This window comes from Meriones unguiculatus, chromosome 5 (genome assembly GCF_030254825.1).
Source record: "Meriones unguiculatus strain TT.TT164.6M chromosome 5, Bangor_MerUng_6.1, whole genome shotgun sequence".
NCBI classification, from domain to species: domain Eukaryota; kingdom Metazoa; phylum Chordata; class Mammalia; order Rodentia; family Muridae; genus Meriones; species Meriones unguiculatus.
Genome location: NC_083353.1, coordinates 88,858,768 through 88,874,745, shown reverse-complemented (window position 1 = coordinate 88,874,745; position 15,978 = coordinate 88,858,768). Strand labels below are relative to the sequence as shown.

The window sequence follows — 15,978 nt, the reverse complement described above, 5'->3', positions numbered from 1 at the left end:
CACGGGAGGGCATTAGAAAAGAATGCAACTTATTCCTGCAGAGATTCCCTAGACCGGCTACTCGCTGTCCACCGCCGCAGCTGCACTGAAATGTCAGACGGATTTGCACAGCTGACTCAAGTTGCCGAAAAGGGAGCCATGTAGTAGTCCCACAACCTGCCCAGAAAACCTTGCTTAATATAGATCCCACATGAGCTGAACCCCAGTCACTCCCAGCAGCTCAGCAAACACCATTGAGGGAGAGGATCTCTCAAGGGTGGCTTGACCTGAGATTCTGGTTAACTGGAAGACATTGAGGGGTTTGCATACTGATTCTTTCGGTCTTTTTAATCATCTCGGATTGTTTCTTCTTCTCTGGTGATCTAGAAGCAGATAGGAAAAAAGTGAATGATGTCAGAGCACAGCAGAAATTCTGATCAAGAAGACACCCTCAGTGAGGAGCTTGATGAAGATGAAATCTTGGCCAACTTGTCCCCTGAAGAACTGAAGGAACTGCAGTCGGAGATGGAGGTCATGGCCCCCGACCCCTGCCTTCCTGTGGGCATGATCCAAAAAGATCAAACAGATAAGGCCCCCACAGGAAACTTTGACCATAAATCTCTCGTCGATTACATGTATTTACAAAAGGCGTCTAGACGCATGCTGGAAGATGAGCGAGTTCCCGTCAGCTTTGTGCAGTCTGAGGTAACCAGGGGTCTGTGTGGGACAGGAATGGCCACCGGGACTGGACTGGCAGGGTCTGTTTGGCCATTGTCATTTCTCAAGACTATAGTGTGTGGTTCTGTTTCGGATCTTGCCACATCTAAATTAAGTCATGATATTCAGTCCTATTCCTGACTGTAACTTGCTGAGGAACGATATAGTTGCAAGGGGGAAAGCTGATGACTCCTTGTCAGTGTGTCAGTGTGTCTCTTAAAACCCTGCTGCCAGGGTCTCTGTGGTCTGTAGCCATGATGGGTAATGGTTAAGTCATAATTCAGAAGCAGCTCTTCTCCCTTTTTTCTTTTTAGCTTCTCCCTTTGAGAAGCTCATCAAAACTTGACAACCCCCCCCCATTTCCAGCCTATTTCTGTACATTCAATATTTTATATATAATGTCAAAGATTCCCCAGTTCTGAGGAAATCTGGCCATATACACTAAACCAAACCCAAGACTGAAAATGTGGGCACACTGTATGTTGGGCGTCGGTGATGCTATCTGGAAATTGATGGTTAAGAAGCTGTCTTCAAGATAGTCTATTCTTGAGACCTTTTAACCTGAAAATTAGAGCTGACGTGAGCTTTACAAACCTACTGCGTATAAAGGACAATTAAAATGTTAATTACATGTCATTATTAATTGTGCATGTGCGTGCGTGCGTGCTTGCGTGCGTGCGTGCGTGCGTGCGTGCGTGTGTGTGTGTGTGTGTGTGTGTGTGTGTCGTCAGGCTTGGTAGCAGGTATCTTTACTTGCTGAGCCATTTTGGTGGCCCTAAAGCACACATTTTTAATGCTGCAGTTTAAAATAACTTAGAAAAAAAGAAGACAGCTCTCTCAAGTCAGGTTTCTTCGGGCCCGCCTGCTAGATCCAGGCGTATCTCATCCCACGGCTGTCTCACCGGAGCAACGAAAGGAAGTATTGAGCAATAAACAGGAACTGAACTCCAGGAAATAAATCTCCCGCTTGATCAGGCTAGCGTTTGCCACATTTGCAGACCTCTTACAAGGGCAGGTCAGTGTGTTTGAAGACAATCTCTCAGGTAGACAGCAGTTTTAGGATCAAGTCAGAACGAGGGTTTTTGTTTCTTCCCCTCCTCGTACATTAAACAGCTTGATGCTTGGCTCCCCCTGCTGGCGCACACGAGGAATGCGATGGAGCAGGTTGTTACTTGGTCAGTTGTCAAACCCAACCTTCACTGTGTCATCCGCGTTAAGTTCTTGCTCAGAATGCTGTGTGCCAGGCTTCCCCGCTGGCTTTCGGAATTACACCTGCGAGGTACGCGGATGGATGTAAAGTGTAGTCATCGGTGCACGAGAACCAAGTTAACACTGATCTGAAAGACTGCCTTTTCACGTCCCAGACACAGCAAAGAGTTGTAAATCTCGCCCTAATCCTGTTCCATTTTAAGGCTGGCGCTTTGCTTCAGTCACTAGTGAGTAACGATGGCGGTTCTCGCACAGCCAGAATCCAAACCAAGGTTTTAAAAACACAATCGAGATCATCAGGCTACTCTCGTTTCTTTGAACCATCATAGTCTCAGGAAATGCAGCACACAAGTCTATGAGAGCAGTGGATACTTTAGGAAGGGTAGTTACATAGAGAGTATAAAGAAACCTTCCTCCTCCTCTTCTTCCTGTTTTCTTTTCTTTTTTTTTTTCCTTTTCAACATAGGGTTTCTCTCTGTAGCCCTGGCTGTCTTGGAATTCACTCTGTAGACCAGGCTATCCTTGAATTCATAAGAGATGCACCTGCCTTTCCCTCCTGAATGCTGGAATTAAAGTTGTGGCACCATTGCCCAGCAGGAAGCTATTTTCTAACATTGTTCTGTTGAGTACAAGGATTTTAAAATCTGTATAAAGTTTCCAAATATGTTTTAACACCATTTTTTTAAAAAAAATACAGAATCTGGCCAGGTTTGGTGTACACCTGTAATCCTAGCACTCAGGGAGGCAGAGACACGTGGATCTCTGTGAGTTTGAGGCCAGCCTGGTCTACCAAGGAAGTCCAGGGCACTCAAGGCTACACAGAGAAACCCTGTCTCAAACAAAACAAAACACAAAAAAAAAAAATCCAACACTGTATACATAATAAATTTTCAAAAAGAAAACAAACAAACAAAACAAAAACCCACAGAATCTGAAAACAAAATTAACTAGGATTTATTTTAATGTACTTGGCCTGTGTATCCTCAGGGACTACATCCTTGGATTCAATCAACTGTGAACTGAAAACACTAAAAAGTTGTTTTGTTCTGTTTTGTGTTGCCATGTGGACTGGATATATACAGATTTTTTTTCTTTTCAGTTTTTAAAACAGTATTCATGTTTACATCACTTGTAGTAAATATTAGATGTTCTAGAGACAATATAAAATTCCTCTTGTATGGGAAGATGGGTGTCTGGGATATATATTTCTGTGTGTATACATATATGTCTAAATATATATATGTGTGTGTATATATATATATACACACACACACACATATATATGAATTGAGTTTTGGTGTTCCAGGAACCAGTTCCCAAAGCACCCGAAGGATGAGTGGTTCTGGAAGGAGATAAGTACAGCCGGGAGTGTGTCTGCAAAAGTCCATCCTCACTTGGTTGGATTTGCGTATTGTAGGGTCTTCTGTATCAGAAAGACAAAGCAAACTTAAAACACAAGCTACCCAGTGCAAGTACCGGGGGTGTCCAGCTGATCCTTCTTCATTTGTTCCAGGGGTGACCTTCCTGATTCAGAAAACAAAACAAAACACAACAGGAATTTGGTAACACTTCCAGAAGTTTTTTTTTCCTATACATATGTAAATTTGTATGTATACATATACATACATGGAATAATATTATACTTAAGATTTACTAGCCTGAGTGTTTTCCCTTACATTTTTTTTTCACTTAAGGTTTTGTTTTGTTTTGTTTTTGAGACAGGGTTTCTCTATGTAGGCCTGGCTAATTAGGGGCTCAAAATTCAGACCAGACTGGCCCAAAACCCAGAGATCTGCCTGCCTCTGCATCTAGAGTGATGAAGTTAAAAGTGGTGCCATCATGCCTCCTGGCTTCGCTTACAATTTTACAAAATCTTTTGTGTGTGTATGTGTGCAAGTTTGTGTGTATAAGTGAGTGTGGGAGAGAGAGAGAGAGAGAGAAAGAAAGAGAGAGAGAGAGAGAGAGAGAGAGAGAGAGAGAAAACAACCTGTTGGTCCTCAGCATTCACCTTGTTTGAGGCAGAGTCTCTTAATCACCACTGCATATGCCAGGCCAGCTGGCCCATGAGCCTTCAGAGATTCTTCTTTCTCCATCTCCCATCTTTCGCCTTACTTTATGTGGGTACTGGAGATTTAAACTCTGGTCCTCCGATCCTGACGCTTCTGCAGCAAGTACTTTACCCACTGAACCATTTCCCCAGCCCTAAAAATATATTTTAGAGATTTTTTTAAATTTTTAATTGTGTGTGTGCCTGTGCAGTGTCAAGTTAGTCTTAGTGTATTTGAGTATGGTGCCTGAGGAGGCCAGAAGCAGCTACAAGCAGCCACTCCTGGGTGCAGAGAAACAAACTCAGGTCCTGTGGAAGCGCAGCAGACACTCTTTACTTCTGAGCCATCTCTTCAGCCCCTAAAAATATTCTAAACTCCAGTAGACATTGTTGTATTTTGTATTTTTTCACTGCTATCTATTCTAACTGTTTGTAAATCTATCTTTTAGGAAAACCCTCAAAAACAGCTTGAAGTAAGAGACAAAGGGATTAAAAACATGCCCCAGTTTTTAAAGGAAAAGCTCAATAGTGAAATAGTCGCAAATAAAAGGGAATCACATGGGAACAACAATGCACAAGAAACAGAAGATGATGATGAAGGTGAAGAAGATGAAGAGGATGACGATGAAGAGGATGAAGATGAGGAGGATGAAGATGAGGAGGATGAAGAGGACGAAGACGATGGACAAGGCAAAAGAGAAAACAATGAAGCAAAGGAACAAATCCACAACCGTATAGGCAACTGCCAGCAGCCAGCTACTAAAGTGCTGGAAGGGCAAAAAGATGCAGCAGAGACCAACGAAAAAAGCGAAAAGAAAATAGCCAAATTAGACCCTAAGAAGTTAGCTCTAGATACCAGTTTTCTGAAGGTCAGTGCAAGGCCTTCAGGGAACCAGACAGACCTGGACGGAAGCTTGAGACGAGTGAGACAGAACGATCCCGACATGAAAGAACTCAACCTAAACAACATTGAAAATATCCCTAAGGAAATGTTACTGGACTTTGTCAATGCCATGAAGAAAAACAAGCACATCAAAAGCTTCAGTTTGGCCAACGTCGGTGCAGACGAGAGCGTAGCTTTCGCCCTGGCCAACATGTTGCGAGAAAACCGGAGCATCACAACGCTCAATATTGAGTCCAACTTCATCACAGGGAAGGGCATCGTGGCCATCATGAGGTGCCTCCAGTTCAACGAAACGCTCACCGAACTTAGGTTTCACAACCAGAGGCATATGCTGGGCCACCACGCCGAGATGGAAATAGCAAGGCTCCTGAAGGCCAACAACACTCTGCTGAAGATGGGCTACCATTTCGAGCTTCCGGGTCCCAGAATGGTGGTAACGAATCTGCTTACCAGGAACCAGGATAAACGGAGGCAGAAAAGACAAGAGGAGCAGCAGCAGCAGCAACTTAAAGAGCAGAGAAAGCTCATAGCTATGTTGGAGAATGGGTTGGGGCTGCCGCCTGGGATGTGGGAGAGGTTGGGAGGACCCATGCCTGACCCCAGGATGCAGGAGTTCTTCCAGCCTTCACCTGGGCGGCCCCTCCCTTCTCAGGAAGTCCCCTTCAGTGGAAGGAAGGAAATGATCAAACACCCGCCCCAGCCTCCACAGTGCAAAACCGACCCAGACTCCTTCCGGGTGGTGAAGCTGAAGAGGATTCAGCGCAAATCTCGAATGCCGGAAGCCAGAGAGGCGCAGGAGAAAACCAACCTCAAAGATGTAATCAAAACCCTCAAGCCAGTGCCGAGAAACAGGCCACCCCCGCTGGTGGAAATCACTCCCAGAGACCAGCTCCTGAATGACATCCGACACAGCAATGTCGCCTACCTAAAACCTGTAAGTAAGAAGAGGGGGAAATGGTGAACATTTTTCAGTTCCAGTCCCATCTCCCTCTTGTTTATATTATATTTTATTTTGGGGACAGGCTCTCATCTATTTCAGGCTGCTAGGTAGCTCAGGGTTGGTATACCCCATCCTGTCTGGTTTATGTGGTGCTGGGCATCGAACTCAGTCAGGGCTTTGTGCATGCTAGGCAAGTGCCTTAGCAAATGAGCTGTATTTCCACCTCTGTCCCCTTTAGTCTGACACCGGGATCTTGGCTATCGATAGGCAGAGAAGCAACAACAGTAGAATTAAATTACTATTTACTCGTAAAGACGGAGGTACGCCCTGTGACAATAATACTTGCAGCTATGTTCTATTAAGCGCTTGGGTAAGCTAACTGACTCGTATGATCACGTGAACTCTTGAAGGCCGTCGAAATTATTCTCCCCATTTTGTGAAGGGGAGACTGGTGCTTTGGGAAGTTAATAGCATGTCTAGCGGAGGCCACTAGGAAGTGGTAGCACTGAGGTTAAAACTGAGTCTTAAGGTGTCAAGTTTTGAGTTAGCGAGCTATTTTGAATCCTTGATGTGCCTGTGCGAAATTAGACCATTCTGGGCACATAGAACTGAGAATTAGAGACCCCAGGGGCCTCCTTGAAGTATCAAATGAGAGAAAACAAAAACCAATTAAGCCACGTATGTGAGTATCTAGAATAAAGGCTTCACGGACTCGTTTCTTTATCAGCAGACGAAGCTAGACCACCTGCAATATATTTCTGTTTGCTTGTTAGGCAGCCAGACAAAAGGCAAACCTCAGGTTACCATCCTCAAGAGCCAATGGAGTTTAAAATGTCTCACGGAAAATTATTTCAGTTTTAATATTCATGGAATCTCTATAAAAGCCTGGGCTAAAGCTGACTGGGGAGCTGGCTTTATTCCCTGAGCTTAGGTTGTAGATATGAATTTTTTTTTTTTTGGTCATTTATTACAGTGATAGTCGAAGAATTGATGTCTATAGGCCATCTTAATTGATGCTTGACTGTCAATACACACACACATATAACAGAACACAGTCAATTTAATTCATTATAGAGGTTTTCTTTCTTTCTTTTTTCTTTTTTTTTTTCAGGATATGGAAAACAAATACCCATGACAGTCTGTGGGTTTTTTTTTTTGTTGTTGTTTTTGTTTTTGTTTTTTCTTTTTTCAGCTTTACTGAGCTTTCTAATCTTAAGGTGACTGCTATTATTTACATATGTGTATAAGGATGTCTCGAATTCCCATCTCCTGGAAATGTAGTGTCATAGTCCTATTTTCTGCACCCAAGATGTTTTTTATCTGTGATGTGGAGTGAGCTGGATTGGTCCTGGGACAGGTATCAGGGGAGAATGCCAGAAGTCACAAGAGGTCAGGCAGAGGTCCTCTGCTTGCCTTTGGGCAGGGCAGAAGCCTGCCTGCACCTGCTCTTCCTGGGGCAGCCAGACCTCGGCTGGTGTAGGTAAGGGTGCTGGTCTGTGAAAGCTGTCCCTCTGAAGTCACGAGTGGACAGTAGTCGAGCCGTCTTGGTGCTATACAGTCAGAAAATAATATGCTAAAAGGAACAAGAATTTTAAAAATTCACGTTAAAGGGAGAGGAGTTCACGTGACCAACTGAGCAAACTTCCTACCTCAGGAAGAAGCGATCATTCCATCGAGACTATCCCATTCAATCCATTCACTTACTCTTACCAAGGTAACTGCACCTGTCGGTTACGTAAGAAGGGATGGCAGATTCCAGTGTCTAAATTGAGTACAAGCTCAACAGCTTTTCAGGACCAAGATTCTCTTTGTTTTATGTAACTGGGGGTGTGGCAGTGTTAGGTTTAAATCCAAGAGTAAAAAACATGAAAATAAATTCATGCTGATAACTATAAGAGTAAATATCCTATGAAGCCAGGCACCGTGTCCCACACACTTGATCCCAGCCCTCAGGGAGGGAGAGGCAGGTGGATCGCTGTGAGTTCGAGGCCAGCCTGGTCTGCAAAGTGAGTCCAGTAACAGCCAAGGCTACACAAAGAAACCCTGTCTCAAAAACACAAACAAACAATATCCTATGAAATAGGAAGGTGCTCATTGGTTTTGTAATGCTATCCATTTGAAATGTGTTTGGTCTTCCTGTGTGTGTGTGTGTGTGTGTGTGTGTGTGTGTGTGTGTGTACCTATGCAGGAGATCTTGCCTATGCATGCCCATGTGGAGGCCAGAGATGACTATCAGGTTCTTTCTCAATTGTTCTCCACCTTATTGCTTATCTTTTATCTTATGTGTTTGAGTGTTTTGCCTGCGTGTATGTCTGTGCACCACTCAAAGCCTGATACCCTCAGAGAACAGGAGAGGGCTCCTGATCTGGAACTGGAGTTCTAGACAGTTGTGGCCCACTGCTGTGGGTGCTGGGAACTCAACCTGGGTCCTCTGAAAGAGCAGCGAGTGTTCTTAACCACTGAGCCAACTCTCCAGCCTCCCAACCTCAGTTTTTTTTTTTTTTTTTTTTTGAGATTCATCTCATTGAATGTGGACCTTACTATTTTGGCTAGATATCGGGCCAATAACCACCCCCAGGATCTGCCTATTTATGCCCTCCCCCCCCCCCCCCCAGCACATTGATTGATGTGGGAGGTCCCAGCTCACTATAGATGATGCTACCTCTGGACTTGTAGTCCTGGGAGCTATAAGAAATCAGGCTGAGCAGGCCAGTAAGCAGCACCTTTCCATGGCGTCTGCTTCAGTACCTGTTACTGGTTCCTGCCCCGACTTCCCCAGTGGTGGATTGTGATATCAACTATAAAGTAAAGTAAAACCTTTCTTCCCTGAGCTGTTTTAGTCATGGTGTTTTATCACACACACTGATTAAGACAAAAGCCTTAATTTGTTGTACAAAACAGAAGTGATGCTGGCCTTCCAGAAAGGCATGGCAGCATTTTCCATGGCATCCAGCCTCCATCCTGCATCCTCCAAAGAGAGGTTTCTTCAACCTCTCATGGCCATTTCCCCGTTGTTCTGGGGCTACAGGCAATGCAGCTTCACAACCCGCATTTTATGTAGGTCCTGGGACTCTCAACTTAGGTCCCCATGCTTGCGCAGTCAGCTAAGAAGGGAAACCCTTTTAGAATAAGGTAGCCTTGCTTATTGACCTCTGCCTTGAAATGGCTTCGCCCCGTCTGTTTGCTGACAGCTCCCTTTGCCTTCAGTTGCCTGGGATGGGGCCACAGCGGCTCTTTTTGCATGTATCTCAGCTAGTCCCCGTGACTTCTTCTATTTAATCCTATAAAGTACTCTATGAGGATAATGTGAAAACACATCGCTCCGATTGCTCCCGTTGCTCTGTGTTCTGTTTCTTCTTCCCACAGGATAAATGTCTGCTTTAAGACCAGATCATAGAGCAATCTTTTCAAAGTTTTTTTTTTCTTTTTTCTTTTTTTTTTAGCCTGTCTTTTGACACAATATTAGATTAACAGATGCTCAAAACCAGCACAAAGGCTTCTTCCTTCTGCCCGTCACCTTCTCCCCATTTGCTGTCATTATTTAAATTTCAGTGCAGCTGCGTGTGAGTGAGCCCAAGGCACGTGGCTCATTGGAGGTGATGCAGCATGTGCCCTACCTGGGGCCGACGGCTGTAAACTCCTTCAGCCGCAAGGTGCTTCCTCATACCAGAAGAACTGAAGTATCACAAAGCTGCATCTTAGGCCCAGAGAAGTGCCGTAAACCCCAGCAGTAGCGACATCATGACCGCCAGCACAAAGTGTATGTCTTCGGTCAGTCAAATGAGACCTAGCCAGGTTCATTTTATAGAGGAGAAAGATGAAAGGAATTGTGGATTTGGAGCATGGCTGCAACCGTGAGGTGGAAATTAATACACAAATTTTAATACCTTGTAGGTCCGTGTCCTGGTTGGTTTTGTCAACTTGACACAAGCTAGTCATTTGAAAAAAGGGGAACCTCAGTTGAGAAAATGCCCCCCCCATACTGACCCGAGGGCAAGCCTGCGGGTCATTTTCTTGATCAATGATTAGACTGATGTGGGAGTTCTGAGCCCCCTGTGGGTGGTGCCACCCCTGAGCAGGTGGTCCTGGGTTGTATCAAGAAGCAGACTGAACGAGCCTTGGAGAGCAAGCCAGTGAGCAGCACTCCTCCACGGCCCGGTTGGGAAGATGGCTCCCCAGGTAAGACTGCTGCATAACTGTGACCATTTCAGTTCAATCCCTAGAGCCCACACTAAAAGAACAAACAAAAGAAAACATGCAAATATATGGCACCACTGAAATATTAGACTGAGACCTGCAAACTTTGCATGTGCATGGCACAAGTGGTGTGTGTGTGTTGAACTCCGAGCTTTGCACATGCTAGGCAAATGCTCTCCAGCCAGTTCTTTCTGCACTGTGGGCCTCTTGTGGGGCTGGGTAATGGCCTCTCCAGTTTTTCTCACACTGGCTGCCCGCCAGTCACCTTGCTTCATTCACGTTTGTTTCCTGAAGAAGCTTTTAGTTTGCTTTTGTTTTAATGTCTTGTCCAAGAAAATGTATTGCTTAGATTAAAAACCAGCTCACCTCTCTTCAAGTTAATTACTGTCAGTCACTCTGACGCCAGCACAAAGGCACAGTTTTCTTTAATCTATTTAAAAATTGTTGTGATTCGTTTACCAACTGCCATTCCAGAGAAACCTTTGTACCTTTCGCTGAGATAAGATTCCCATTCTCAGCAGCTGCTTCTTTTCGCTGTGGCTAAATGCATGTGGAGCAAAGCCAAGTTCTTGTGCCATCAAGGTGACTGGAACACTCATTCCACTTCACACAGGGCTCACCCGCAAGCCTAGACCACTCCCAGCCCAGTCAGCAATGGATCAGCACTGCCAAGCTTCCCCTCCACAAAGCCTTGAGTTTGGTAGCCCTGGCTCACCAGCGCCTCTGTGGCACGCCAGCAGCTGCAGAGTTTAAGATGATTGATCCAAGAGTCATCCCTGCCCCCACTTGGCTTTATTTATAAAGTCATCTTTCTTTTTCTCCAGGTTCTCTGGTTTCTGTTCTTTTACAAACTTCTTTCTCTTCTTGTGTCAGTAGGACATAATCAAGGCCAGCCCCCTCACCCCCACCAACTTTTCATCCCCTTTGGATAATCCAGGGTTCTTCCAGTGTCTTCCTTCTTGTTCCCAGACCAGGCTGCTTTTAGTCTGTCTTCAGCAGCTGACAATGATTTGCCTCATGCTCTAGCAGAAGCGTATTTTTGCCAGCTGCAGATAATTTCTGTGATTGTATGGCGTCAGTGTTTGGAATTCTGGGAACTTTTCAGAGAGTATATAAATGCTAGGGCCCCTGAGAGTTGGGGTTGGTAGTTTTTGGTCATTTATGGGGTGGGGCTGGGGGCGGGGGAGGGCGCAGGAAGCCTGTTTGCAGTTTGTTGGTAGTCATGCTAAAAGAAAGAAATTAGATTCAGTGATCTCTGTCTTTCTCCCCTCTATCCTTCTTTCTCTTTCATGTAGTGTTAGGGGCTGAAACTGGGGGTATAAAGGGTTGGGAAAAAGAACCCCACAGAGTAGCAAAGACGGCAACATAGATGGAATCAGAAGAGTGGGCAAAAGCCAAAGCCTTCCCCTAATACTCGTAGGGAATGGGTTTTTATACACAGTTTTTCTAAAATCTGTGTAGTGGTTGCCAGAATTTCCTTTGCATTCCTGGGCTCTTCCGCAGGTCTCTGGTTCAGAAAGTCATAGATGGGGATTTCTCCCTTCTGACCAACTCCCCAGTGATGTTGTTGCTGCTTCTTTGAGGGATCATATTTTGATGACCAGAACATCACAGCATCTTTGGGGCACTATAGCCTCCTCAAATGATCTTTTCTTCTACCCTTTGGAGTCAATACGGTTTCCAAGTCTTCTCTCGAATACCGCTTCCTAGACACAAATCAAGCCGGCAATAGTACCTGTTCTATATGCTAGCTTTATTGGTATCTTCTTTCCTAACACCTATCACAATCTACTTTAGGGTCAGGGCCCTTCTGGACACACTGTTCATCTCTCAAGTTCCTTAATACATGTCTCTTTCTATTCTGGATACCCACTGAAGTGTTGGTTCACAGCCAAATTCAAGATAATGTCGTAAATAACCACCACCACTAAAAGAAATCTTATATTCTCTAGTATCTGTGTGTGTGTGCACACGCACACTCTACATAAAACTGCATGTGCTTGCATGTCCCAAGTACACTTAAAAATAACTAAACTGACAAGCAGAAAAGAAAGCCCAATAATAGCAGGAATCGATTTTCTCCTGTTTGTTATTTTGATATTTTAACCTTTAAAACTTGTCGTATTTGTTGTCCTTTGGGGACAGCATCTTATGTAGCCAAGGCAGGTCTTGAACTCCTGTTCCTCCTCCCTCCATCTCTCCAGTCCTGAGATTGCAGGTGTGTGCTACTGTACCCAGATCAAGGTTGACTTTTGGTAACATCACATCTAGCCGTCTTGGTTTCTGCTTGCTCTGCGGAGAAATGGTGTCCCCGATGTCCACTTAACAGGTCTTCTTTTTTCGCAACTTTAAATAAAAGACCCAGGTTTCTCACAAAATGTTTGCTGCTGTGGACGAGTTAAAGGGTTAAATTTTAGAAAATAATCATGATGCAAGATTTCTGCTCTATCATTCCAAGCAGTTAACGACTGTTCAGTGACTCAGACCTTTGTCCCATGGTCTGAGCTGCCAGTTTGTCCTATTTGGAACCTGGTATTATGGGTCTGGTTCCTAGGGTGAGCCGATGCTACATTTTGCTTTGAATTCTTCTTCATTTCTTTTTATTCTGTGTGTGTGCATGTTTGCCTGCATGCTCATATGCGCACCATGCATTGCCTGTAGAGGTCCTAAGAGGGAGACAGATCCCGTGGAACTGGAGTTATGATGGCTGACAGCTTCCATGTGGTTGCTGGGAACCAAACCTGGTTTTCTGCTTAGCCAATAGGTGCTCTTAACTGCGGATCCATCTCTGTAGCCCCACATTTTGCTTCTCTTAAATATCATTTTAGAGCCTGCACATGTGTATATAAACATATACAAACATCACACTTGTTTGAGCTGTTTGTCTCAGGTTTACATATTATTTAAACCACCCCATCCATGTTTCTTTTGCCCATTGCTCTTAATTATCTGTGTTTTCCTGGGTAAAGCTGACCCAGGCACAGCCACCCCCTTCTTCTTAAAGTCTGGCACCAGAGGTGGAGAGGGTCAGGGGCACATGGGGACTTCCCTCAGCCTGAAGGGGAGATCACATGTCCCCTCTGGAGGGCAGGGCACTGGGAAACATTCCTCTCCAGAGAGCAAGGACAAAGAACTGACCGAGAGAGGAGCCCCAGCAGATTGCGGAGGCTCATCCCACTGACAGGTGCAAGTGGGCAGGGGGGGAGGAAAATGTGCTCAGCTGTTAGCAAACTCTCCACATCTTAACACTGTCAGCATCTTCTGAAAAATGCACATGTGATGGACGAGTCACCTCCTAAGTGAGAGCACCACTTAAAACCCTTTCAGAGCTGACTAGACTTTAAGCTATTGCTATGCAGCTGAAGCTGAATGTGGATTTTAGAGATGGACTGATGTGACTCTTCTGTAGTTTTTTTTTTTTTTTTTTTGCCCCTGTGAAGTTTACCTAAATATAGTTTATTTTTATTTATTTATTTATACTTTTTTTTTGAGAAATATATTCTAAATTTTACTGAACTTGGGCAGGGGATATGGCTCAGAGGTTAAGAGTGGTTCTGCTGGCTGCTCTTCCAGAGGTCCTGAGTTCAATTCCCAGCAACCACATAGTGGCTCACAACCACCTATAAAGAGATCTGGGACCCTTTTCTGGCATGCAGGCAGAATACTGTATACATAATAAATTAATAAATCTTTTAAAAAAATTTGCTGAACATTATATTAGAAATGTGCTTCAAGGACATGTGCGCCTTTAAGCACATTTTTATGTCAGAGGTCAACCTCAAGCATCATTACTTGGGTGCTAGTCACCTTGTTTTGTGAAAACAGGGCCAATCACTTACCTGATAAGCTGGATAAGTAGGCAAGGTAGCTGGCCAGTGAGCCATGAGGTCACCCTGTCTTCAATGCTGAGACAAGGAATGGGTGCCATCACCGTTTTTTTTTTTTTTTTGTTTGTTTGTTTGTTTGTTTGTTTTTAATGTGGCTTGTGGAGCTCTAACTCATTTGCCACACAAGAACAAAGCTATCTCCTCAGCCCACAGAACACATGTAATTTTTAATATGTCAGTGCTTGTGTGGGGGTAGGTGCATGTGACTGTGGGTTACTGGAAAGGCAAAAAGAGGGTTTCAGATCCTCTGCAGCTAGAGTTACAGTTGTGAGCTACCTAATGTGGGGTCTGAGAAATGAGTTCTGGTCCTCTGCAAGAGATGTCTTTAACAGCTGAGCCATCTTTCCAGCGGTTCTAGGGAATGTGGCCTCAGGGAAGTCACTGTCTACTCTGAGCCCTTCTCCTTGCTAAGGCTCATGTAAGACACAGTGAAATAAAAATATTTGAAAGTAACTGTCCCCATTATCTCTCACTGCTATTATGTAACTTGCTCTTCTACACAATGGGCTGGGAAGTCTTACTGTCATTTTATAGCTGAGGAAAGTGACATTTAGCACCCACCGAGCAGCTAGTAACTGCCAGTGCCAGGCTTCAGGCTCTCATTGTTTCTGTGACCCGTTTCCCTACAAGCTCACGGACCTTCAAACGAGCTGTCCAACACCCAATAACAGAGGCTTTGGTTCATTTGCCTCTATCATGATTTGGGGAGGTCTGCAGCCAACGTTTTTAGCGCCTTCTGCATCCACCAAGACGTGTAAGTTTTACGCTTTTTGCTTCACCGCTCCTAAATTTCCAGGACTCATTTTCTCTTCTTCAAATGCTTAAACCACAGGTGCAGCTGCCAAAGGAGCTGGCATAGGAGGCAACAGAATCATCTAGAAGAGCAAGATCTGCGCTGCAGGCTGGTTCACTGACACTTGAGTGACGGAACTGGGAACGTGGTTCCATCCAGGCTGGGCATGGATTGGGCTGTGACAAGACACAGGCAAAAGAGGAAGGGAAGGATACAGAGTATCTTTGTTCACAGGCAACATGTTCCTGTTCTAAGGGTTTGGTTGCCTTGGGTGAAAATTGTAGAGAGATGCTTCTAGAAGCAGAAGTAAACTCCTCCCTCCCCCCCCCCAAGCAAACACTTTGCTATTGCTTTCTTCTGGGAAAAAAAAAAATCAATAAATATGATGGAAGTGTAAACTGTTGATTATACACCAACTCCCTTTCTTTTTTCTTCTCCCATCTCCTTTGTTGCCATTCCCTTCATAGCATCTTTAAGGGAGTAAATCATGTTGCAATCTCGAAGAATAAAGTTCCCTGGAGTGACTGCAGACTCAGGTACAGCTACAAAAAACATACTGTTTTACAGGTGAAAAGGTGGGGGTGACAATGCAATTATTGGCAAGGTTTTAGGTGTTACACACACAAACACACTTAATCTGAGTCTCTTCAAAACCCCTCTGATTGATTAAAATTCAATGAGCTAATTCTGTATTATGTAAATACAGGTGGAACAAAGCCACGACAGCTCCTGAAATGTCTCAGTCCTGGGTGCAGTTTGTAGTCTCATTTTATACTCTAAAACAGAGACTTCTTCGCAGGGGTCACCTGAGACCATCTTTCATATCAGATATTTACATTAACGATTCGTAACGGTAGCAGAAGTACAGTAATGAAAATAATTTTATGGTTGGGGGTTACCCCAACGTGAAGAACTTTATTAAAAGAGTCGTGGCACTGGGGCGGGGGGGTTAAGAAACACTGTTCTGAAACTGCAAGGAAGGACAGGCAAGCAGGCAAGATTTTACAGAAGTGCCAGTCAGCAGCTTGGTGAGGGCAAACACCCATTGTTTCAGCTTTTTCTCCAGGTCATCCTGTTCCAGGTAGCAAAATCATGCTTGGCAAATAGCCAGTACAAGCAGTGCTTTAGGTAAGCCACTAAATAAATCAGTAAGTCAGTATCTAATAATTGGTCTTTTCTGCCCTGTTCTCCTTTAGTTCTCAGAGTATTTTATCTCAGGATCAGGAAAAGAAACCAAGATGTCATCTTCTCAGACCTGATCACTGGCTGTTAGAAATTGCAGTGAATATTTTTAAAAAAATTAAA

The 15,978-nt window shown here is 44.4% G+C and overlaps 1 protein-coding gene across 1 annotated transcript; it reads left to right on the top strand.

The window, feature by feature from the left end:
* The first annotated feature begins 254 nt into the window (after positions 1-254).
* On the top strand, positions 255-15,071 carry Lmod3 (leiomodin 3). Its single transcript, XM_021642371.2, has 3 exons — positions 255-684; positions 4,402-5,790; positions 14,713-15,071. Exons 1-3 carry the CDS (start codon positions 388-390, stop codon positions 14,737-14,739), a joined length of 1,713 nt encoding a protein of 570 aa, XP_021498046.1. The 5' UTR covers positions 255-387; the 3' UTR covers positions 14,740-15,071.
* Positions 15,072-15,978: the final 907 nt, after the last annotated feature.

Coding starts and splice junctions, on each gene's coding strand:
- Lmod3 (XM_021642371.2), top strand. CDS start 388: ATGATGTCAGAGCACAGCAGAAATTCTGATCAAGAAGACACCCTCAGT. Junction 685..4,401: donor TCAGCTTTGTGCAGTCTGAG/GTAACCAGGGGT, acceptor TCTATCTTTTAG/GAAAACCCTCAAAAACAGCT. Junction 5,791..14,712: donor ATGTCGCCTACCTAAAACCT/GTAAGTAAGAAG, acceptor CTTAAACCACAG/GTGCAGCTGCCAAAGGAGCT.